The sequence below is a fragment of the Zootoca vivipara genome, chromosome 17 (genome assembly GCF_963506605.1).
Source record: "Zootoca vivipara chromosome 17, rZooViv1.1, whole genome shotgun sequence".
Taxonomy (NCBI): Eukaryota; Metazoa; Chordata; class Lepidosauria; order Squamata; family Lacertidae; genus Zootoca; species Zootoca vivipara.
Window position 1 is genome coordinate 16,779,489 of NC_083292.1, and position 24,716 is coordinate 16,804,204.

General features: G+C 49.3%; 1 protein-coding gene across 1 annotated transcript; it reads right to left on the minus strand.

Annotated features, from left to right (window-relative positions):
- Positions 1-1,443: 1,443 nt before the first annotated feature.
- Positions 1,444-24,564, minus strand: PRODH (proline dehydrogenase 1). Its single transcript, XM_035098323.2, has 14 exons — positions 24,241-24,564; positions 22,274-22,482; positions 18,386-18,420; positions 16,270-16,413; positions 15,052-15,116; positions 14,796-14,912; positions 11,759-11,838; positions 10,386-10,467; positions 7,197-7,289; positions 5,222-5,368; positions 4,640-4,815; positions 3,904-4,002; positions 3,646-3,734; positions 1,444-2,096 (listed from the first exon to the last, which is right to left on the minus strand). The coding sequence occupies exons 1-14, from the start codon at positions 24,562-24,564 to the stop codon at positions 1,903-1,905; spliced, it is 1,854 nt and encodes a 617-aa protein (XP_034954214.2). The 3' UTR covers positions 1,444-1,902.
- Positions 24,565-24,716: the final 152 nt, after the last annotated feature.

Genomic DNA, 24,716 nt, shown 5'->3' on the forward strand with positions numbered 1-24,716 from the left:
TTTGCAATGTTAAGCCCATCTCACCCCCCCTGCAAATCTGGAATCCCTCAGTGTGCCAGAGGCAATGGGTGGGAGAGAGACCTGCCGGAAGGAGGAAGAGGCTCATGCTGCGCCCATCCCCATAAGCGCATCAGAAAAAGCCTTGCTGGATTAGAGCAAAGGAGGTCTGTTCAGTTCAGCATCCTGATCTCAGAGCAGCCAGCCAGAAGCCTATTATTATAGAACTCCTGCAAGCAAAACAGCTGCGAGGCAGCAATGCTTCTGTATATGCCAGTTGCTGGAAACTGCAGGGGGGGGGGGAAGAGACGCAGTTGTGCTCCAGCCTTGCTTGTGGGTTTCCCACCGGGATCTGCTTGGCCACCGTGAGAACAGGATGCTGGACTAGATGAGCCATTGGCCTGATCCAGCAGCCTCTTATGATGTTGATAAGTTACAACAGTGCTTTCTTCCACTTGAGATTCCCAGCCAGCCTTTACTGCCCCCGACAGTGCAGGCAGAATATAGTCACACTGACTAGTAGCCACCGATTGCCGTAGCCCTCCTGGGATAAACTTGTCGAGGTTTGTGAGTTTTAGGGATGCAAAACTTTCTCAAAAAATGCTTGCAGCTATTGTTTATCTGCTTAGTCTGTGAGACTCAAGGTCAATGCTCAGAGGCAAGGTAATCAATCTACCACTGAGCAGTTCTGTATTCTTTTCTATGTCTATCGTGTGTTTTCTATGTCTATCATGAGGGTTTGTACCTTACTGGGGAGATCCAGTAAGACCTTTTACACTTTCAAACCCCAGCAAACTATTACTATAGGGATGCAGTGACGCTGTGGTCGAAACCACTGAGCATCTTGGGCTTGCCGATCAGGAGGTCGGTGGTTTGAATCCCCGCGATGGTGTGAGCTCCCGTTGCTCCGTCCCAGCTCCTGCCGACCTAGCAGTTCGAAAGCACACCAGTGCAAGTAGATAAATTGGCACAGCTGCGGCGAAAAGGTAAACTTGTGTTTCCGTGCGCTTTGGTTTCCGTCACGGTGTTCCGTTGCACCAGAAGTGGTTTAGTCCTGCTGGCCACATGACCCAGAAAGCTGTCTGTCAACAAACGCTGGCTCCCTCGGCCTGAAAGCGAGATGAGCGCTGCAACCCCATAGTCACCTTTGAGTGGACTTAACCACCCAGGGGTCCTTTACCTTTTGTACCTAAACCATTACTGATGAATTCTGCCGCTTCCATGTATGTCTCTTTGAACTCAGCACAGGAATTGCAGCCCACACATCCAGCTATTCTGCTGCTTTCTGCCCATGCTCTGGAACTGCTATACAGAGACAGGGGTGTGTGTGTGAGACTGGATTTGCACACCGGCCCCTGTCAAAGCCTGGGCTCACAATTCAGGAGGGCTGGGAGTCCTTTCCCCACCAACGCCCATAATGTTAACATTGCAACAGACCAAAGGAACTTTTAGCAGAGTTTATTTTATTGACAGACATCTCCATCTTGGGTGCTACGGAGCCTACGGTTAACCCAGAAGTGGCAAGTGGGGCTCAGAGGTGATCCTTCCTACCTCCTTACATTCCCACATGCATGTAAACACTCACAATCCATCAAATGGCAAAAGGCCATTGGTGCCGGAACAGAAACTTCAATTCCTGCATGGCAAGGGAGGCAGTGGGGTCTCTTCCCACTCTACAAAGTTCACCCGCTCCTCTCTTATGTACAATCCCAGCATGCAATGCACCAGGACTGCTGTAATGTCCACTGCCAATGGGGGCAGCACAGTCACTTTGTTTTGTTTTTTTAAAGAACGGCAAAATGGCATTGGATGCTTTCAAGCCTTCTTTGCCCCGCCGGGGCACCTTTGCTCCAACAGTTCCACCCTAACCCACCTGCCCAAGGAAGTGGGTCCCGGAAGGCAAGTCTACGACAAAGCCGGGGTGGAGAGAAGGGTTCCCGCAAACAATCGCCTCTTCAGCTCCATCCAGAGCAGGTCCTGCTCCTCCTTGGCTCTTGCCATGAAGCCTTGATTCTCCTGGGCTCTCCGGGAAAGGTAAGGGAGGACTTCGTTGACGGGCCCGTAAGGAACGTACTTGTACACGGGGTACCCTGCCTGACCTGAAGAACAAAAGAGGAGAGTTGGTGCAGGCACAAGTCCTCCATACAGAACCATCTGCAGTGCCAGGTGAACAGATTTGAGGGCAAACATAGAGCTTCAGGAACACTGCATTCCATGCTTAAGGCAGGGGTGTGGAACTGGCGTTCTGTGAGCCTCATCAGGCCTGCCAGACCTTTGCCCCACAAGCTGGGTGCCAGGGGTTTGGAAAGTTATGTGCGTAGCTATGTAAAACCCCCCCCCTTTAAAAGTTGGTATTTTACTCTTTCCCCGCCATTTCTTGGAGTAAAAAAAAAGTTTTCACAGTTCAATTCAAAGAAGCAGCTGATCTACCAGATATAACAATCTACAAGTAATACAGTTGCACCTTGGGCTCCCGAACGCCTTGGGAGTCAAACTTTTTTGGGGGCTTCCGATTGGCTGCAAGAGCTTTCTGCAGCCAATCAGAGGCTGTGCTTTGGTGTGTGTGTGTGTGTGTGTGTGTGTGTGTGTGTGTGTGTGTGTGTGTGTATACACATATATACACACACACACACAATTTTTACATATATTTTCATTAAACATTTATCATTCATTCAATCTTATACAATATTTTTGGACTTCCATCAACCACATCTCAAGATTCCCAAACTTTTCACTTCTTATATTTCTTCTCTCACAATAATAATAATAATAATAATAATAATAATAATAATAATAATAATAATATATTATTTATACCCCACCCATCTGGCTAGGTTTCCCCAGCCACTCTGGGCAGCTTCCAAAAGATTAAAATACAATAATATATTAAACATTAAAAGCTTCCCTAAACAGGGCTGCCTTTAGATGTCTTCTAAAAGTCTGGTAGTTGTTATTCTCTTTGACATCTGGTGGGAGGGCGTTCCACAGGGCAGGCGCCAATACTGAGAAGGCCCTCTGCCTGGTTCCCTGTAGCTTTGCTTCTCGCAGTGTGGGAACCGCCAGAAGGCCCTCGGCGCTGGACCTCAGTGTCCGGGCAGAACGATGGGGGTGGAGACGCTCCTTCAGGTATACTGGACCGAGGCCGTTTAGGGCTTTAAAGGTCAGCACCAACACTTTGAGTTGTGCTTGGAAACGTACTGGGAGCCAATGTAGGTCTTTCAGGACCGGTGTTATGTTGTCTCGGCGGCCGCTCCCAGTCTAGCTGCCGCATTCTGGATCAGTTGTAGTTTCCGGGTCACCTTCAAAGGTAGCCCCACGTAGAGCGCATTGCACAATTACTTTTAATGATCACTAATCCATTTCCATCTCCTTAAATTTATCTCTGTAATATTTCCTCTACTTCTCCTTAACTGTGCTTTGCTTTTCGAACATCTTGGAAGTCGAACGGACCTCTGGAACGGATTCTGTTTGACTTCCGAGGTATGACTAATTTAGAAATAATGGCAGTGGCCCCCACCTGAAAGGTGCCGGAACTCAGTTCCGGCTGGAAAAAAAGCCTCTGGTTTTGGGGAACCCCTGGTTCACAGCGACAGTTCTCTAACTTGGGGGTGGGGTGGGGGTCCGTGAATACACCCATTGCTCACTTACCAAGAGGGAAGGTGATTTGGTCGCACATGCCCAGGAGCTGGCCAAAGCAGATCTTGTTCTCTGAAGGATGGATGCCAAGATCTGCCATCCTGCACAAGGGAAGGGAAGAGGGGTAATTAAGGTCTATGCAGCAGCCTTTGTATTTCCCCTCCCCAAAATGCTGCCCCTTCAAGAGGCTTTGCTGGCCTGGAGGCTCCCAGCTGCCAAGAGACACAGGGTCTACAATGTGTCCCCCCACCCACCCCCAATCCCCAGTACCTGCGAAGGGTGAACTTCACCGTGTCTTTGTTGTGGGAAGCCACCATCACATTGGCCTTACGGCTGTGCCGGATCTCCTCGAGGATGTAATCCAGGCACCTGCGGGGAATCACAGTATTGTGGAGTTGGAAGGGAACCCCAAGGGTCATCTAGTCCAACACCCCTGCATGAGGGGGATTGGTAATCATGCCATTGCTACTGAGCCTGCCTTTTCCCTCCTGTGGCTCTCAAAAATCTGAAGATGCACGTCAGAGGAACATTATAAGATGCATTTTCACTGATTCAGACCGTCGGGGTACATCTAGTTCAGTACTGCCTGCACTGGCTGGCAGTGGCTCTCCAGAGCTACAGGGAGGAGACATTCCCAGCCCGACCTGGAAGTGCCATTTGAGATTGAACCTAGGGCTGCCTGCATGCAAAGTTGCTGCTCTACCACTGAGCCTCAGCCCTTTCCCTAAAAATAAGATTCTAGTCCGTATGGTTCAAGAAAGAGCTGGATCAAATAGGAAACTGCCTTATACTGACTCAGATCCATCTAGCCCCATACTGTCTACACTGACTGGGCAGCAGCTCTCTGGGGTTTCAGGCAGATGATATGCCCAGCTTCAGCTGGAGATGCCATTGGGGAATGAACCTGGGAATAACAAGCAAAGCATAAAAGGAAAAAGGAATGTGGAGGGAAGAGGAAAGTGAGCGTTGGGACGGCAAATCCTCTGGCACTGAGCAACAGGCCCACCTGTGGTACATCTCGCTGGTCGCTTGGTAAGTCGGGTTGATGGGATCCTCGTAACCCACTTCGGCCGCCCGGCTGCGCTCCTGCTCCATGTAGGCACCTCTCACCAGCTTGGCACCAAAGTGCCAGGCTTCCCGGCGTGAGAGCTCCACGTCCACCGTCACCGTGTCGTAAGCATCCTGCTCACAGGGAGGCAACACAGAGATGTTGAGTCAGACCAACCACTTTGCCTATGCAGTACACTCAGTATTGCCCACACTGAATGGCAGCACCTCTCCCAAGGTTTCAGGCTGGGGATTGAACCCGGGATCATCTGCATGCAAAGCAGGGGCTCAACCACTGAGCTAAGATTCTGGTCCTCATGGTTCCCAATCAAAGAACAAAGCTCCTTTAAATTGAGTCAGGCCATTGGGCCCCTCTACCCTAGTGTCCCCTACACAGACCGCCAGCGGCTCTCCAGAGTTTCAGGGTCTGCTGCACAGAATCTCTTGCACCAGCAGCAACCTTGCACGGATCCTGAGGATGCCCCCCCCCATGTGCAAGAGCAAGCCCTCTTGAACCAGTACTCCCGGCCTGGCGCCTCACCTTCAAGTAGCACTGGTAGGTGTTGAAGACGGCGGCTCTCTCCTGGTTGAACTTCCGCTGCATCTCCAGGGTGAGGCGGCTGATGGCTGGCTGGAAGTAGGTCTGCTCGGCATCTATCATCAGCCTCACGCCCCTCTCTACGGCTTTCTGGAAGCAAACAAGGCGGTGGAGTCAGTCACAGCAGCACAGAGGACATCGCCAGAGGTCGGTTCTGCTATCTAACCTAAGCTACTATCTAGAGGAAACTCTTGAGAGGCCCATGGACTGAAAGAAGATCAAACCTATCCATTCTGAAGGAAATAAGCCCCGAGTGCTCACTGGAAGGACAGGTCCTGAAGCTGAGGCTACAATACTTTGGCCACCTCATGTGAAGAGAAGACTCCCTGGAAAAGACCCTGATGCTGGGAAAGATGGAGGGCACAAGGAGAAGGGAACGACAGAGGATGAGATGGTTGGACAGTGTTCTCGAAGCTACGAACATGAGTTTGACCAAACTGCGGGAGGCAGTGGAAGAAAGGAGTGCCTGGCGTGAGTCGGACACGACTAAACGACTAAACAACAACAACTATCTAGAGCAGAGATGGAGGATTGATAATAATAAATAAATAATAATAATAATAGGCTTCTCACAGCGAGGGAACCACCAGAAGGCCCTTGGCACTGGACCTCAGTGTCCGGGCAGAACAATGAGGGTGGAGACACTCCTTCAGGTATACTGGACTGAGGCAGTTTAGGGCTTTAAAGGTCAGCACCAACACTTTAAACTGTGCTCAGAAACGTACTGGGAGCCAATGCAGATCTTTCAAGACAGGTGTTATGTGGTCTCGGTGGCCGCTCCCAGTCACTAGTCTAGCTGCCGCATTCTGGATTAGTTGTAGTTTCCGGGTCCCCTTCAAAGGTAGCCCCACATAGAGCGCATTGCAGTAGTCCAAGTGGGAGATAACTAGAGCATGCACCACTTTGATAGATGTGTGTGTCGTTGTTGTTTAGTCTTGTCCGACTCTTCGTGACCCCATGGACCATAGCACGCCAGGCACTCCTGTCTTCCACTGCCTCCTGCAGTTTGGTCAAACTCATGTTCGTAGCTTCGAGAACACTGTCCAACCATCTCGTCCTCTGTTGTCCCCTTCTCCTTGTGCCCTCAATCTTTCCCAACATCAGGGTCTTTTCCAGGGAGTCTTCTCTTCTCATGAGGTGGCCAAAGTAGTGGAGCCTCAGCTTCAGGATCATTCACATAGGCATTCCAATATATAATATTTTTTTCTTTCCTTTCCTTTCATCGGCTTCCCAACCCATTTTCCATGGTATTTTTTTTATATTCCTCCTGCTTACTGCACCCTATCTTTCCTCTTTTATATCATAACAATAACACAAAAATCTCTCGTTCCTTCTGTCGCTCCTAGTTCAAATCCTGCTCGTAAATTCATCACCCTGTAATATTTAAACAGTCCAAAAAAAGCTTCCATTCTTCCATAAAGCAATCACCGTTAAGTTCTCTTATAATAAATAATAAATAAATAAATAAATAATAATAATAATAATAATAATAATAATAATAATAATAATAATACCTTTATTGTCATTGTACAACCTGTGTACAATGAAATGATTTTATTTTAGCTAGTTACAGGTAGGTAGCTGTGTTGGTCTGATGCAGTCAAAACAAAATAAAAAAATCCTTCCAGTAGCACCTTAGAGACCAACTAAGTTTGTCATAGGTATGAGCTTTCATGTGCATGCACACTTCTTCAGATTTTAGCTGTTAACTTGGCTGATTTCAGCATAGTCCTTTACTTTACCTATCCATTCTTCTTTGGCGGGAACTTCTTCATCTTCCCATTTTTGTGGGCCGCATGCTATTTTTAATGGGCGCATGCTTCTCCACCTCACCCAAACAGCTCACCTTTCTCTCTCTCAAGGGCAGACCCAAGAAGAGAAGAAAAAGATAAGGGGACCCCCCCCCCCCAATTATTACCTTGGCGAGAACGTCCATCCTCTGCAACATTCGCTTCATCTGGCGCTCTTCCTCCTCAGTGAAGCGAGAGAGAAGTGGCTCTAACTGCCCTGTCTGGATGAAAGGGAGACACTGAGGATGCGGGGCAGATTTTTTTTTTGGGGGGGGGAGGGCAGGGAACACCCACTGTACCCACATAAAGAGGATTGAGCGTGGCAGCGTCTATGCGCAAAGCAAACCGCTCTTAAGATCCTCAACATTCAGAATAAAGGGATTTTTTTTAAAAAAAAGGTATCAGGATTCAGAATTGTAGCGCTAGAAGGGAAAACACGTATACTCAAAACGTTGGAAAACCCAGCACAAAAGGAGCTTTTAAGCGCTCCCCCTTGTGTGCGATTAATCTGTGCAATTTCAACCGTGCAAGGCTGAAATTGTGCAGGTTAAATGAGTGCAAGATGCAATCATATAGCACAATTTTTTGGATCCAGGGTACCTTACGGAACCCTTGTATATCCCCAGTGCTTTTTTCTGGAGGTACGCAGACCCCTAAACATTTTTCAAATCTTTGTACTACAGTGGTCCCTCGACTTATGAATTACTTGACATCTGAAGTTTTCGACTTACGAACAGGACAAATGGCCGCACGCTTACGAATTTTACTACATCCGAACGGAAACCGTTGGCGGTTTTATTTTTATTTTTTTTATAAATACTTTTTATTAAATTTTCCAATTAAAAAAAAACAATTCAATTATTTCAATTATATCCAATTATACATATACATCAATTAAGCCAAATATTATGCCAAATCCTTGACTGGATAAAATATTATGCCAAATCCTTGACTGGATAAAAAACCCACACAGGAAAAATGGACAGTGTTAAATCTTGTTTGATGCTTATCTCAGAAGCTGCGACGAAAGATAAAAGAGAGAGGAAAACATCTAGAAGGATTATTGAAAAGATTGGGACTATGATGGATAACAGCAAGATTTTGACAATAGGATTAGGATGGCAATGTTAACAGCTGCTTAAAATCCCAGGACTTTGGAGCATGGGGAGTCGAAAAAAAAATTGTTTTAAGGAACCGTTGGCGGTTTTAAATGCGGTTTCCTCGACTTAAGAATTTTTCCGAATATTTTTTTCCCTATGGGAAAACTGCCAGAAGGCCCTCAGCGCTGGACCTCAGTGTCCGGGCTGAACGATGGGGTGGAGATGCTCCTTCAGGTATACTGGTATACCATAGGTAATTGAATACCTATCTGCACTTTTCAGAAGCATTGAATCATAGAATCAAGAGTCCACAAGGGCCATCCAGTCCAACCCCCTGCCAAGCAGGAAACACCATCAAAGCATTCCTGACAGATGGCTGTCAAGCCTCCGCTTAAAGACCTCCAAAGGAGGAGACTCCACCACACTCCTTGGCAGCAAATTCCACTGCCGAACAGCTCTTACTGTCAGGAAGTTCTTCCTAATGTTTAGGTGGAATCTTTTTTCTTGTAGTTTGAATCCATTGCTCCGTGTCCGCTTCTCTGGACAAAAAACAACCTTTCACCCCCTTCTATATGACATCCTTTAATATATTTGAACATGGCTATCATATCACCTCTTAACCTTCTCTTCTCCAGGCTAAACATGCCCATCTCCCTAAGCCATTCCTCATAAGGCATCGTTTCCAGGCCTTTGAGCATTTTGGTTGCCCACCTATGGACACGTTCCAGCAACTGAAGACTTGTTCCAACAGAATTTCCCAGCTGAATAAATGGGTCTACATTAGCATTCAGCTTGTTAGGGTTTTAGTCTTGCTTTCAAATTATTTGCTGTTTTTGTCTTTTAAAAATTGGCTTATGCGTAGATTGCTTTGAGATGGTGGTTCAGAAGGCGATTAATACACCAAAGACAATAGCAATAATAAAGAGCAAATAAGGGACTGATTATGGGACCCAGGTGGCGCTGTGGGTTAAACCACTGAGCCTAGGGCTTGCTGATCAGAAGGTCGGCGGTTCGAATCCCTGCGACAGGGTGAGCTCCCATTGCTTGGTCCCAGCTCCTGCCAACCTAGCAGTTTGAAAGCACGTCAAAATGCAAATAGATAAATAGGAACCGCTATAGCGGGAAGGTAAACGACGTTTCCGTGCGCTGCTCTGGTTTGCCAGAAGCGGCTTTGTCATGCTGGCCAAATGACCTGGAAGCTGTACGCTGGCTCCCTCGGCCAATAACGCGAGATGAGCGCCGCAACCCCAGAGTCGGTCATGACTGGACCTAATGGTCAGGGGTCCCTTTACCTTTTTAAGGGATTGATTAATGTGTGCTTGCTTTGCAGCCAAAAGAGGGCGCCAGCCACGCACTAGCTCTGGGATCAGCCCTGCTGCAGATACCTGCTACCTCCCAACCTGGTTACTCCCTTGGCTGGAGAGGAGAGATTAAGGCACAGTTGGCGATATAGAAACTGGGTGACTGTTAACATGCATAGGCAGATCTAGTGCAGCCTTGGCCAACCAACTGGTCCTCAGCTGCTTTGGGTTAAGCCTCAGCCACTTATGGCCATATGATGAGGACTGACCGAATCCGGAGACCAAAACAATGATAATTTATATACCGCCCATCTGATTGGGTTACCCCAGCCACTCTGGGCGGCTTCCAACAAATTAAAACACAGAGAAAAACCTTTTCTCTATCCAGTTTGTGCCATGCATCATTATATGTTGCCCTCTATCATGTTGCCTCTTCCTTGCCTTTTCTCTAAACCAGCTATTCCCAAACTTGGGTCTCCAGCTGTTTTTGGACTACAACTCCCATCATCCCTAGCTAGCAGGACCAGCTGTCAGGGATGATGGGAACTGTCCAAAAACAGCTGGAGACCCAAGTTTAGGGAAATTCCCAAACACTGCAACCTTTCCTCGGGGCGGGAGATGATCCAACTCTGTCAATCATTTCAGGTGCCCCAAGGATCTCACCGCTTCACTTTTGATAGTGGAAAAGATGACAGGAAGGGTTACTTTTTTCCAGCACCCTCTAAGGCAGGGTTTCCCAACCAGTGTGCCTCCAGATGTTTTGGGACTACAACTCCCATCATCCCTAGCTAGCAAGACCAGTGGTCAGGAATGATGGGAGTTGTAGTCCCAAAACATCTGGAGGCACACTGGTTGGGAAACACTGCTCTAAGGTACCTATGTATGCCTCCCCTGCCCCTCCTTGCAAGCCATTTACCTTAATGTTTGGAGTAAGCAAGAGTTTGGAGATCTCCGTCCGGGAATCAATCAGGCTGTTCCAGTCGAGCAGGTCCACTGTTCTGGGGGTGAAGGGAAGAAAGAGAAGGGAATTGTTGCAGGACCAGGCTTTGGCAAGCAAGCAATTTAATAGTAACAATAATAATTATTATTTATATGCCTCCTATCTGACTGGGTTGCCCCAGTCACTCTGGGAGGCTTCCAACAAATAAAAACACAGCAAGATATCAAACATTAAAACTTCCCTAAACAGGGCTGCCTTCAGATGTCTTCTAAAAGTCAGATAGTTGTTTATTTCCTTGACATTTGATAGGAGGGCATTCCACAGGGAGGGCACCACTACCGAGAAGGCCCTCTGCCTAGTTCCCTGTAACTTCACTTTTCGCAGTGAGGGAGCCACCAGAAGGCCCTCAGAGCCAGACTATTGGTCCTTCTAGCTCAGTGTCGCCCGCACTGACTGGCAGCAGCTCTCCAGATTTCCACACAGGGAGTCTTTGCTAGACCTTCTGCACACAAAACCGATGCTCTACCTCCAAATTATGGTCCTTCTCTGAAGACATAGGAAGCAGGCCCACTGGGGCCACCTAGTTCAGTACTGTCCACTCTGACAGGCAGCAGTGGCTGTGCAAGAGAGATTTCGAGGTGGGAGCCTCTTCCGTCCCTACATGGGGATTGAACCCGGGGTCTTCTGCATGCAAGGCGGCAGCTCTGCTCCTGAGCTACAGCCCACCCCTGCCAGAATGGGGAACAGCAGCCTCACCCAACCTCAAAAAGTTCATGCAGGGATGTGCCTTCTCTCAAGACACCAAGATGCCTAAATCCACCTTCAAGGGAGGGCGGCTCTGGATTTTTGCAGCTGGAATTCATCATACGTGACATGGCTTTATTTTCATTAGAAAAGCAACGCCTAAAATTCCAGGGTAGGGAATTATAGGGACCCTGAGATGTTGATGGAGTTCAGTTCCTATCAGCACTGCTAGCACACAGATGGGAGTTCGTGTCCAATAGCATCTGTTAGTCCACATGGTGACCATGGCTCTGTGGCAGAGCTTTGCATGCAGAAGGTCCCAGGTTCAATTCCTGGAATCTCCTGGTAGGGCTGGGCGAGACTCCCTGCCTGAAACCCCGGAGAGCTGCTGCCTGCCAGTGTCGACAATATTGAGCTGGATGGCCCGCACAATAGAAACTCTGCGTGTTCAACATTGGTTCCCTATCCTTGTGCTGACCTTTTCAAGATTCGTTCTAACCCTTTTGTGTTAATGTTCCCACTGCCCCAGAAACAGCCCAGCAGATTCTACAAAGCCAACCCCCACCATAGTATCGTTCCTTGGACTCAGAAGAGAGGGGGCTTACCCTGACACGCCCAGCTTCTCGCCTGTGAACCAGTGCTGACTCTCTGCCTTAGTGGCAACCCCCAGCTTGGCCAGTGCCTCCTGCCAAGAAACCAAAACGAACCCATTTTAATGGTTAATTATGCATATTTAAGACGTTGCTATGGTGTTTATCGCTCCCCCAAAGGGATTCCAGAATAGCTTGACAAGACCCATGATCAGGCTTGCAATGGTTTAAAAAAAGAGGAACATTGGGGGGGGGGAGACACAACACACAAAAGGAAAAAGGATTGAGAAGGGAGGAGGAAAAACGAAAACCAGGCACCACTTCTGAAACTTACAAGGTTCCGGTTTGCAAACGGTTTTTGGAAGCCGAACGTCCGACACAGCTTCCGCTTGAGTGCAGGAAGCTCCTGCAGCCAATCAGAAGCCACGCCTTGGTTTTCAAATGGTTTCGGGAATCGAACAGACTCCCGGAATGGATTAAGTTCGAGAACCAAGGTACCACTGTACTTACATTTTCCTGCCCACCTCATGCTGCATATGACAGGTGTATGTTGTTTTAGACCAGGCATCCCCAAACTTCGGCCCTCCAGATGTTTTGGACTACAATCCCCATCCTCCCTGACCACTGGTCCTGTTAGCTAGGGATCATGGGAGTTGTAGGCCAAAACATCTGGAGGGCCGCAGTTTGGGGATGCCTGTTCTATCTGATGTCAGCCTTACTCAGAGGATATCCACTGAAGATAATTTCAGTGGGTTGACTGAGCAACCAGCTTTGGTGGAAATAATCCAAGCACCTCCTAAGCCCTGCGTCATAAATTTATCTCCCCGCAAACCTTCTCCCTCGCACATGGTGCTAACAGCGGCCTTGTAGGTGTGGACTTTCGAGCAGGGAACAGACACAGCTTCTCAAAACCAAGTTGGCTTTGAATAGAGAAGAGAGCTGGAAAGGGGGTCTTGCTGCAGCTCTCCTGACCCCCAGAAGAGCTCCCTCCAAGCTCCCTCTTTAATCGGAGACTCACCACAGCTCTGCGTGCCAAGACAGGAATGTGAAACCCAGCGGTGAATTCCAGAAATAGTCTCTCCTGCCTCCCCCCCCCCGGCTCCTTTTACAGAAGAGGAATGAACCCCCTTCCAAATCACACCCAAGGGTTTACTATAGTTCAGGCTCTTGTTTCTATCTAACAGGCGCCTCCAGGAAAATACTACAGATGGTGCATGACGGCAAGAAACTCCTCACACCCTCCCATAATCAAGTTTTCAGAGATACGCAGGGAGGTATGATTTTGCTACCGGAACTAATAAGGCATCAATAATCCATCTACTCTAGGTAAAGGGACTTCAGCTTGTTTCAGGTTCAGATTTGCTCTTTGTCTGAAGCCAGAGAGCGTGCTTCATCACAGCAAAGGAAGAATGGATACAAAAACTTATGGACTATGCAGAAATGGCAAAGCTTACTGGAAGAATAAGAAGTCAAGGTAACAAACTTTTTTTTTTTATAAAACAATGGAAATGGTTTATTGAATATTTTCAGATTAATTGTAAACAGATAAGAACATTGGCAGGATTATGGTAATAACCTGCAGTTTCTTAAGAGTATATATTTAAAGATGAATAAATGAGCAAATTAAGTTAATTTAGATATGCAATTTGGATATAAAAAATAAATATAAGGAGCCTCAGAAAGAGGGGGAAGGAAGTCAAGTTCTGAAATGTCTAAATGATTGTAAAATCAGTGAAATGTATAAACCTGGAGAGAGAGAGAGAGAGAGAGAGAGAGAGAGAGAGAGAGAGAGAACACACACACACACACACACACACACACACACACATGCTGGCCCGGCCACGCGTTGCTGTGGCTCATCCCTGTGATGAGCCACAGCCTGTCCTGGCCCATGACCTTTCCCGCCTCCCCCCCACCCCCGGTTCATCCCTGTGATTCCCCCCACCTTGTCCCGACCCATGACCTATTCCGTCCCCTCCTCCCCCCAACACCCACCCATGCAAGTCCCCATCTCCCCATCTCTATTCGGCCTAGTTCAGCCTAGTCTGTAAAGGCGAGCCGAGGTGCTGTGGAGAGGGAAGGTTTTCTAGCTGCAGTACCAGTGTAGCCGCTGCTAGAGGGTGCTGTTTTGCAACCTCTTCTGGCTTCTTTTTCCCAGCATGCACTTTTGGGTGAGCTGTGTTCTGAAACACGGGGTTTTGAGGGTTTAACCTTGCGCAGGTGTGACAACTGTCTACGCAAACAGTTTATGCTTCCTCTCACAGTAGCATGGGACGTTGTGTGCAAATTTGAACGCTATCGGTCAAGCGGTTTCGGAGAAAAGTGGAAACACACCCACATGCCCTTTTATACATATGTAAAAAGGGCAGATATGGCATGCTTTTTCTTAGCGATTTTAACATTTTGGTTTTTAATGCTTTGGCTTTTTTAAAAAATGAATGTTTGTTGTATTTTGCTTGGTGCCCAGTTATTTGCCATGTGGCACTTGCACGCCTCGCCCTGGGATCCTTCCAGTGACTGATCAACCCGGCCAATAGAATCACAGAATTGTAGAGATGGAGGGGACCCTGAGGATAATCTCTGGTCCAACACTCTGCAAGCAGGAATATGCGGCCATCCCATATGGGGATCGAACCTGAAACCTTGGCGTTATCAGCACCGCACTCTAACCAATGGAGCTAAGAAATGAACAAATCAGAGGTTCAAGCGTGAACAAGCCTTTTCTGCAACCTGAGGCCCTCTGGATGTCTTGGACTACAACTCCCACCAGCCCCAGCTTCACATGGCTGCTGATGGAATAAGCACAGTACCAGCTGGGGGCTGATGGGAGCTGTAGTCCAACAACATCTGCAGGGCCCTAGGGCTGGGGGAAGCCTGGCCTAGCACCTTTGCGGAGGGGCAGTGAAGCCTGGATTACGGAGCCCAATGCTGCCCCTGATCTCAGCCCCCTTTTTAACCACAGAGAAATGAGGCAGGGTCCTCTGGAAGAAACTCCATCAGCCCCTGCTGCCCCCGCAACCATCCCACCAGGGACCAGAGCATCAAGACTCACCTGCAGCTTCTCAACCTCCAGCTTGGTCTCCAGAGCAGCCAGACCCACCTTGCCCTGCTCGGCGGCCAGCTGGTGGAAAAATCGCCTCCATTTCACCAGCACTTCTGAGAATTGCAGCTGGAAAAAGCAGCAGAAGAGGGAGGGAGGGAGAGAGAGGAGCATGTCAATTATGTGCAGGCATCAGCAATGTGGCCTTTCCAGAAAAAAAAAAAAGAACTGCAAAATTTCACATGCACATTTTTTCGGTTCTGCTTACCAGGAAGTGAGGCCTCCCCAGTGCTGTCAACTTAATGGCAGAAAAGCCATCTTCCGAACTGCCACCTGCCAAAGAAAGGCAAAGCATGTTCACCCTCTCTGCCCCTTCCTCCATGGAGACGGAGGCAGCACCCTGTGGGGGAAGCTTGCATTTCGTCCTCACAACAACCCTAAGAGGTAGGCCAGGCAGAGATTAAAATCCAGAGTCCTGTAGTCCATATCTGTAAGGGTGTTGTTGCGGCTACTCTTGTGTAAAGACGCCCAAGTCTGCTCTGTCTTTAAGAGTTTTATTGTGCATAGTATTTACAGTGCGGAGATAGCAGAAAACATGACCTCTCGGTCACTCGCAGAACCCGGGAGTGGACGTTTCCGGCTACGGGACCAGCATAAGAGTTTGGGCACCCCGAAATGCCTCCTCCTGACCTTACGTTTGGTGGCGCGCCTTAATTCGGGCGCCGGAAGGGGCTGCCTGCTCCCCTCGACCTCTTGGTTCTGGCGGCACAAGGGCTCTCCAACATCGCTGAGCCCTGACACCTCCGTCCCGCTCACTTCCTGATTCCCCTCACCCGACCCACTGCTGCTGCTCTCACTGGGCAAAGTGCTGGTCAGCAAGAGGGGAGGAGGCTCCCTGTAGGAAGGCCCCCTGACAATATCAGCCGCTTTTAGCCACATCACATTGGGCTGCTTTGTGTACCACCATTATGAAGACGCTGGGTTCACTGCAGAGGCGGCTAGCCGTTTTGTGGACAGCGAGCCACATTCAACGTTAGCCAGCCCTCCGGGGGCTCCAAGGCAGCAGCAGCTGGAGCAGCCACAGGCACCCACTCTCAGCTGCTGGGTTTTTGCACGCCTCCTAAACCAGGGCTTGTTTGGCGCTCCTGGTGCAAGGTAGGTGTGATTCAGCTGTGTGTGCTTATACACTGCTCGTTCACTGGGAAGAGCAAACCACGGTTTACTGTGACGTGAAAAAAATCAACCCCCTGCCTCTCATACGGGTACCCAGGCATGGCCTATATGAAGTGGAGTTGACACCACAATATAGCAAGTTTGAGTTCTTTAAAAGGTAAAAGGCGAAAGATTTATACGATCTGAAGAGAAACCAGAGTTTGATTTCTGGCTCATCTCCCCAAGCAACCCGCTGGCTGTCCAACTAGGCTACTGCAAGAGTTGGTGCAGGATTTATTGTGCTATTGTTTCCCAGAGGGCTTATCCCACCTACCAGAGGCCTCGATACACCCCAGGAAGGTTTCCATGTGCCGGTCGCATTTGGCTTCATCCGCGTAGAAGTATGTGCGGGCGCTGATGACCCCGTCCCGCCGGTCGCCAAACTTGCGGTGCACGCTGTAGCGCTTCTCTCTTTGCTCTGGGGTGGGGTGGGGGAAGAGAGAGAGACGAGACAGGAAGTGACTACTGCAATGCACTCTGCGTGGGGCTGCCCTGGAAGACAAACTTGGAAACTTCAGCTGGTCCAAAATGCAGCAGCTGGATTATAGGCTGGGGTTCCATTTGGATCTCATAACTCCCTGTTTGAAAACAGCTGCAGCAGTTCCTTTCTAGGCCTCTTTGACACTTGAGGTATACGTTCCTAACACCCCCCCCCCCTTAGTCTTAGGGTCGTAAGTTGTTTTAAATAGATGTGGTGATGTGTTTTCTGCAGCAACCTACCCTAGGACCTTAGGGCAAATTCTGGAATGAAGCAGAAATCACTTTGATACTGTTGAACTATGCTGAAATGGCAAAACTGACCAGAAAGGCTCAGGAACCAAGAAGACAAAAATTTCAAGAAAAAAATGGGGGAAAATTTATAATCTTTCAAGGAGACCACTGTAGGCAGATGAAAACATTAGCAGCATTGCAATAACACTTGTAATGTAGCAGGCACTATACAGTTAATAGAGTTATATAAAACATGGACTATTGAAAAAGATGCAGTAGAACAACAACAATAACAACAAAACAATAACAACAACATTTATTATTTATACCCTGAAAAGGTTTACTAATAGGACCCATGGAGGGGAAGGTTGGAAGTCCAAAGAATCAGAGGAATCTTTTAATTGTTGATGTGTATATGGTGGTATTGCTATAATTTTATATTTGTAAAATCAAATAAAAACTATTTCAAAAAAAAGGAGAGGGGGGGGGGGAAAGAGAAAACACTTTGATCAGCCCAGCAGCTCGCGTTGGATCACAAAACAAGGGTGTAAGAGACTCGGCACTGGTCAAGGTCCTCAGACCAGGGCTTGCTCTGCTTATCCTAGGGGCACCCGGCATGCAGCCCTCCAGCTTTTTTGGACTACAGCTCTCTCCACCCCCAGCCAGCATGGCCAATGGCAGAGGATGCTGGGAGTTGTAGTCCAAATGGTCAGAAAGGCGCCACACTGGCTTGTGCCTAAGATTGAACCTTGCTGCAAGAGGGGAAATAAATCAGCTGAGAGCTTGTGGGGGGGGCACTTATGCATCGTAATAGACTGACAGCAGCTCTCCAGTGTTTCAGGGAGGGGGCATTCCTAGCCCTACTTGGAGAAGGGGAAATTGAATCTGGGACTTTGCTCTGCCACTGAACCACGGCTTTTCACTAGACTCAGTCAAGCCACTGGTCCACCTGTGGCCCTTCCCCAAGATTCTAGTCCTCATGTTACTGACTCATTATCAGGCAGCCTCCTAGGACAGGAGATGGGGCTGTGACTCAGTGGTAGGGCATTTATTTAGGACGTATAACATTCCCAGGTTCAATCCCCGACCTCTGCAAGGAGGCCTGGGAAGAAACTCCCTGCTTGAACCCTGGACTGATGCTACCAGTCAGAGGAGACGATGCAGAGCTCCAGAGACCAAAGGCCTTCGTTTGGTGGCGGCATAGCTGCTCCACACGCCAAAAAGTCCAGGAACTGCCCCTGCCAACCAGTGCAGGTACTACCTAGCTAGATGGACCTTTAGTCAATAAAATGGCTGTGTGGTTTTCGTTGGCCTTTGGGTCACCCAATTAAAAGGAGATTCCTCTACCCCAGGTATAGGCAAACTCGGCCCTCCAGGTGTTTTGAGACTACAACTCCCATCATCCCTGACCACTGGTCATGTTAGCTAGGGATGATGGGAGTTGTAGTCCCAAAACATCTGGAGGACCAAGTTTGCCTATGCCTGCTCTACCCCCAAAGGAAATACAAAAACGAGGTTGCTCCATTTCTCTGCCCTGGGAAAATTTCACATTAATGAAGACCCCGGGGGGTGGGTGCGTGGGTGGGGGGGGGAGTGATTTGGAGAATCAAGACCCTTGGCAGGGGGAGGAAGAGAAGGCAAACACTAAGGACTAGAAACATGAAAGCCTCTTTACTTACTGCCAGTCTCCTTCTCAAATGCAGAGGTACAGGAGCTGAAACGAAAAGATGAGCACAAGCCTTATTTCAGCAACCAGAGGCAGGCAAATGGTAGGTCTGTGTGTGGCTTGCAGCCGATTTCTGACACCCAGTTGTTTAAATGCAGCCTCCCTTCTCCCGGCTGATCTGCTGCCTCTTCCAGATGTTGGACTCCAGTTCCCATCAGCCCCAGCCAGCACGGCTGATGGTCAGGGATGATGGGAACTGTAGTCCGACAACACCCAGAGGGAGCTAGGCTGGCGAAAGCCTATTGAACATTAGCAAGAAGGTAGCTTCCTTCACCCCTCCTTTTCTAAGTTAGCCTGCTGAGATTAATCAAGCTTGGTGGGAAATCCAGGAGTGGATTATTGCACGGTGGGATTGAGTGTGGCACAGCTCTGGTGTGGAACACTTCTCCTCCACTTGTGCTTGGAGGACCTTGTGGTTCTAATGAAACAATGACATAACAAATCCTGCAAGCCTGAAGTGTGCTCGCCCCCATTCTTTGCAGACTCGCCCCAGGCGACTGATGAGTCACTGCAAACAACAAGTCCAGCCAAGCCACAGTATGGGAGGGTGCAGGCAGGCTTTTACACACTCCAGGCTTGCTGTGGGAGCAGCCAGCATGCTGCTGTCAGTGATGAAGCCACAAGTGCCTGGCCGGGGTCATCAGCAACATGCAAATCTATTGTGATCGTATAGCCCAGGTTTCTAAACTTATGTGCAGTTTCTAAACTCTGCTGCCCCACAGTGCAATTTGTGGACAGAGAATGCTGCATACAGCCCGCTAAAATCAAGCACAGGGATGCACTCATCCAGGCTTTGCAAACAAAACCACAACTCTTTGCCATCCCCATTTAACTTTTCTCCTGCTTGCCTAAGCACAAAAGTTCCCAAGCGGCCGGGATTCTATGTGCTCGCAGCCAGCTTTTCCGCTCCGCGGAACGAATTCCAGAAAGGCAGGAAGTGTGGGAGGGGGGGGGCTGCAGTTATGAAACAGCAGGGAAGGGTTAAAAGGAACCATGCGGACAGGGCTAACTCAAGTTCACTGGACGGGAGCCCGCCTTACAGGGAGCTCGCAACCCAAGCACTGGGCAGAAACCTGACCTGTTCCGTTATTGTAAGGCAATAACAAGGATTAGTGAGGCTGGCTGAGCTCATAAAGCTTGTACCTAAGCAGAAGGGAATTTTGGAGGGTGGGAGAAGAGGAAGGGAGGCAGATTTTTAGAGCGAACTTTAGTAAGGCAACATGCAGCAGTTCAGCTGATGCTAAGCAGCCTTATACTGCGAGTTGGTGACAAATCACTGGCCCACCTTAGTATTGCTTATACCAGTGTTTCCCTAACTTGGGCCCACAGCTGGTTTTGGACTACAATTCCCATTATCCCTGACCACTGGTCCTGCTAGCTAGGGATGATGGGAGTTGTAGTCCAAAACAACTGGAGCTCAAAGTTTGGGGAACACTGGTCTATACTGACCAGCAGGAAGGATTTTAGGTGGAGATGAACGGGAAGGGCAGAGGGAGAAAAACTTATCCCTATGCGTTCTCCATGCCATACCCCATAACTGTGCAGCAGCACACAGTAGCCATCAACTGCCTCAGCCTCCCTGAATCTGTCCAATCCTCTTAAAGCCACCAAGCTGGTGGCCGTCACTGCCTCCTGTGGCAGGGAGTTCCACAGTTCAACTATGCAGCGCATTAAGAATTCCTTACTTTTATTTGTCCTGAATCTGGGATAGCTCAGCTGGTAGAGCATGACACTCTTAATCTTAGGGTTGTGGGTTCGAGGCCCAAATTGGGTGAAAGATTCCTGCACTGCAGGGGGTTGGACTAGATGTCCCTCAGGGTCCCTTCCAACTCTACAATTCCAGGATTCACCTTCATTACATGTGTCCAGGTTCTAGAGAGGGAGAAAAAGCTTTTCTCCATCCACTTCCTCCATGGCATGCATGATTTTATAAACGCCTCTCCTGTCGCCTCTTATTTGCCTTTCCTATAAACCAAAATGTCCCAAAAGCTGCAGCCTTTCCCCTCCCCAGCGGGGGCTCTCACACAGCCTCTGCACATGTTACAGCCAGCTGCTCTGTTTGCATAAGGGACCTGCCTTCCCATCAGCAGACCTAACGAAAGGGGAGGCTCGCCCCATCCAATCACGCTGCCCGAGTGTTTGGATTTCCTCCCCTACTTTGGCAAGCCCCAAGTTGCACATTGCGTACCAAGCAGAGAGAGAGAACAATCCACCTTGTGACGCAAAGGCAGCTTCGGTTTCACCACGGCTTCCTGCCAAACAGCTATGGCCACTGGGTTCATAGCCTCATAGAGCTGGTAGTCCCCCAAGCCCAAGCCCTTGCAAGGCAGGAACAGCAGCTAAAGAATCCCTAACAGGTGGTCGTCCGACCTCTCTGTTTATAGGAGAGTCCGAGGTAGTCCTCCAAGTGCCAGAAAGTTATTCCAAATGATAGCTTCCTATCCTGCCGTTTGAATCTACTGGTTTATGTCCTCCCCTCTGGGAGCATCAGAAAACAGGCTTACTCCATCTTCTGTGTGACAGCTCAGAGCTTTCCAAACTGTGCGTCGGCTGCAGCGTGTAGCCGTGTCATGCAAATGCTCCCTGCGCTCCTCCCGGGGCTGGAAAGGGGTTAGTTTAACCTCCGGTTTGCTAGGAAAACTGAATTGCTGTGTTGCAAATGATTCACGCTGAAAAGTACGGAAAGCTCTGCTCTAGAGTTTCAGGCACTGAGTAAACATACCTGAGAATGCCAAGGGTTGAACTTGCACGCTAAGCAAGTGCTCTACCCCCCGCCGCCCCCCACTATACAGTGGTATCTTGGTTCTCGAACGGCTTAGTTGTCGAACAAATCAGCTCTCAAACGCCGCAAACCCAGAAGTGTTCCGGTTTGGTCTTTTGGAAGCTGTGCCTTGGTTTTCGAATGGTTTCAGGAGTCGAACGGACTCGCAGAACGGATTAAGTTTGAGAACCAAGGTACCACTGTACATACTATTCATCCATTGAGCTCTGCACTGCCTACACTGACCGGCAGCCCCTCTCTCAAGGTTTCAGGCAGGAGACATTTCTAGCCTTGTAACCTGGAGGTGCTGGGGAGTGAACCAGAGACTTTTTTTGCGCAGAGCAGATGTCCTACCGCCGAGTTACGGCACACCCGTTTTAAGCTCTCCTGTCAATCATCCCTTTGGCATGGCTTGCGTTACCAAAAACAATCCACGCAAGGCGTAGTCGTTTCCCTCTCCGCCCTGCTTGAAGGCTCGAGATACGCTCGCAAGGAAGATAAGTTTGCCGAGAGAGACAACGCACAGGAAAAGAAGGAGGAGGAAGGAAGGGGTAGACATGAACTTGGCCGTTGCACATTGATGAAATAGTTGACTTGTGGGTCTGCCTTCCTGCACTGTCCCCTGGGCAGCCCCAAACATGCACACCGTCTAGATTCCTTCATCACTCAGCTTGTCTTCGGCTAAACATCCCCCCAAACCGGTCCTCCTTCTTGCTGTGGGGCAGTTTCAACCCGTTGCAGCTGCCTCCAGTTGGGGAAACCACCGGCGAAGACCACTCCTATCTTTCAGCAAAGGTGACGGAGCAAAGCAGCTGACCTATTCCTTGCAAGCAAGTCAACACTTGGAAATTACATAAGCCACATCCTCCCCCCCCCCAACCAAGGGCACACACACCTCTCTCATGCAAAGCCAAGACCTCTCCGCCTGCCTGCCCTCTGCCTCCTTCCTCTCACATTTCCTTCTGATGCAATGCGACACGCCCAAGGAGGAAGCTCCCCTTGCAACATAGCAGTTGGCTTGAGCCCAGCCACACAAAAACACCCTCCGGCTGAGCCGCCACAAAGCACCCTCTCACTCACTCCAGTTCCTTCTTCTCGGCCTCCTCGGTGGTCAGGTCCTCTTCCACGCTGTAGTCCAGCACGGAGCCCACGCCGCAGGCGCTGTGGCGCCGGATGAGAGGCTTGATGGCCTCCTGGTCCTCGCCGGCCACAAACTGCCCGTAGAAGGTCAGTTTCATCAGCTTCTCAAAGAGCCACTGGCCCAACAGCTTCCGGCTAAAGCTCATCACCTGTAGGAAGGAGAGTCAGAGGGGTTAAAATGGAGGAGGAAGCACAAAGGCAACTTTGCTCTAAAAAGGACCCGCTAAACTTCGGCAGGTGTACTAGGAGCCATTGGGGCTGCAGTCACAGCAGGGCTGGCTTCTTCCACGAGCATTTACTTTCACAAAAACAGACATGCAAGCCACCTATGGTAGCTTTTTCACATGCCCATAGGTCAGGAGAAGAGCAGATAGGATTACTTCACAACTGCTCAGGAAGAAAAAATACATTTTCAGGACTTTGTTTTTTTTTAAAAAAATAACATTGTGAAATCAAGTAACTGGCTGGCCCTGTCTGCGTGTGCTCCTCTGTCCTCCTCATCCACTTTTCTTTTTGTGCCATGCCTTTTTAGATCATAAATCCAAGGGAAAGGGATTGCACAGCTTTTATGCATTTGTAAGCCACTCACTGGGGTTTGGTGGGGGCAGTGACTGAAAGGCAGGGTGCAAATGCTTTGAACAAATACATCATGTATTTTAATATAAACCTGCAACATTCAGGGTTTTTATTGTTCCCCATTCTAACAAGGCAGCTTGGGATATCTCTTATTCATTGCATTTTTCTCCAAGGAGCTCAAGGTGGCAAACATGGTTCTCCCCCGCCTCATTTTATCCTCACAACAACCCTGTGAGGTAGGTTATGCCGACAGGGGCAGGCTGGTTACCGTAAGCTTCATGGCCAAGTGGGGATTTGAACCCTGGTCTCCCACTATAGGCTGCTCTGGTGGGGCAAATGGGGGTGCTGTCCCACCAATCTCAGCTGCCACCACCCCACCTTCCTTTTGACTTACAAGGAGCCCGAGGGGGGCTCTCACCTGCCATTGGCTCTGGCGCCACCTACTGTCGGTCTCCCCACCCTCTGCCCTACCATTCCTGATGGAGCATCAAAGGGCAAGCAGGTTCTCATGGCAACAGCCTTTGTGTGAGCGGCACCAGAGTGCCCAGCAATGGGAAGGAGCGAAAGGAAAGATAGAGAAGGAAGCAGGGGTGACAACTTGAATAAAATATGGGGGGGAGGGGCAAGCAAGGCCCGCCCCTTATAATCGATCACAGGATGCGGCACATGCATACTAGCTACAGGTAAAACTCGGAAAATTAGAATAACGTCGAAAAGTGCATTTATTTCAGTAATGCAACTTATTATTTTTTCTTTTTCTTTTAACTTTTTACAAATGCTTTCTTTTGGAAATTCCACAGTAATAAAACAAATAGTTACAATAATACAAAAATAAACACTGCTATTACATTTCATTAATTACATTCCATTTATAATTGACGCGCCTAACGACAAATACAACAAATATGAAGGCTTGACATATCTTGCTTTGCATGTCATGCATCTATCTCATATATTGGTTTCACCTTTTAAGTTGTGTTACTGAAATAAATGCACTTTTCGACGATACAGTATTCTAATTTTCCGAGTTTCACCTGTAAATGGCAATGCCCACCAACTTTGGGGTTGCCCAGCCCCTTCAGATATTTTATTGGGGTGGGGTGGGGCTGAAGGGATCTCGGCCCCTAGGAGTTGGCACCTATGGAAGGAAAGAAGGAAGGAAAGACAACAAAGGGGAAACAGAAATGGGTGGGAGGAAAAAAGAGATATTAAAAGAAAGGAATTGACGAAAAGAGAGCGGTGAAAGGAATGAATAATAAAGAGATGAAAGGAAAGCGAAAGCAACGCAGCGCGTATCCTGCGCGGCGTCCCCTGCTCGGCCCCCTCCTCACCTTGTCGCCGTGCTCCACCAGCGGCTCGATCGAGCAGAGGCCGAGCACCAGGAGCCCCCGGGCCAGCTCGCCGCTGCTCTTGCTCCGGAAAGCCTCTTGCGCGTCCGCGAAGTCCACCGCGGGGGGCGGAGGCAGCGGCTGTTGGAGGCGCGCACCGGCGGATGAGGCTGGGGGCGGCTGGGCAGGGTCAGCCAAAGGCTGCTCCGGAGGTGCCGGCGCCGGAGCAGCGGCCGTGGCAGAACGCGGACAGCTCCGCAAGGCGAAGGACTGGGCTGCGCGCAGCGCCAACAACGCGCCTTTGGAGTTGCGGCAACGCCCGGCCATAGCTGCTGTAAAAGACGGCGGGTTAAACCCCGGCGAGTTTAAATAGGCTCCGTTGTCCTCTAGCCACGCCCACCGCGCCTCTCCATTGGCTGGAGCGCACGCTTGGGGGGGGACACACCGCCCTCCGGTGCCGCGCCCACTCGCTTCTGGTT

Excerpts from the sequence above, each read along its gene's own strand:
- PRODH (XM_035098323.2), bottom strand. The coding sequence starts at position 24,564 with ATGGCCGGGCGTTGCCGCAACTCCAAAGGCGCGTTGTTGGCGCTGCGC. Across the intron at positions 4,003-4,639 it reads ACCAGCGAGATGTACCACAG|GTGCCTGGATTACATCCTCG; the intron begins GTGGGCCTGTTG and ends GATTCCCCGCAG. Across the intron at positions 3,735-3,903 it reads GTGAAGTTCACCCTTCGCAG|GATGGCAGATCTTGGCATCC; the intron begins GTACTGGGGATT and ends TCCCTTGTGCAG.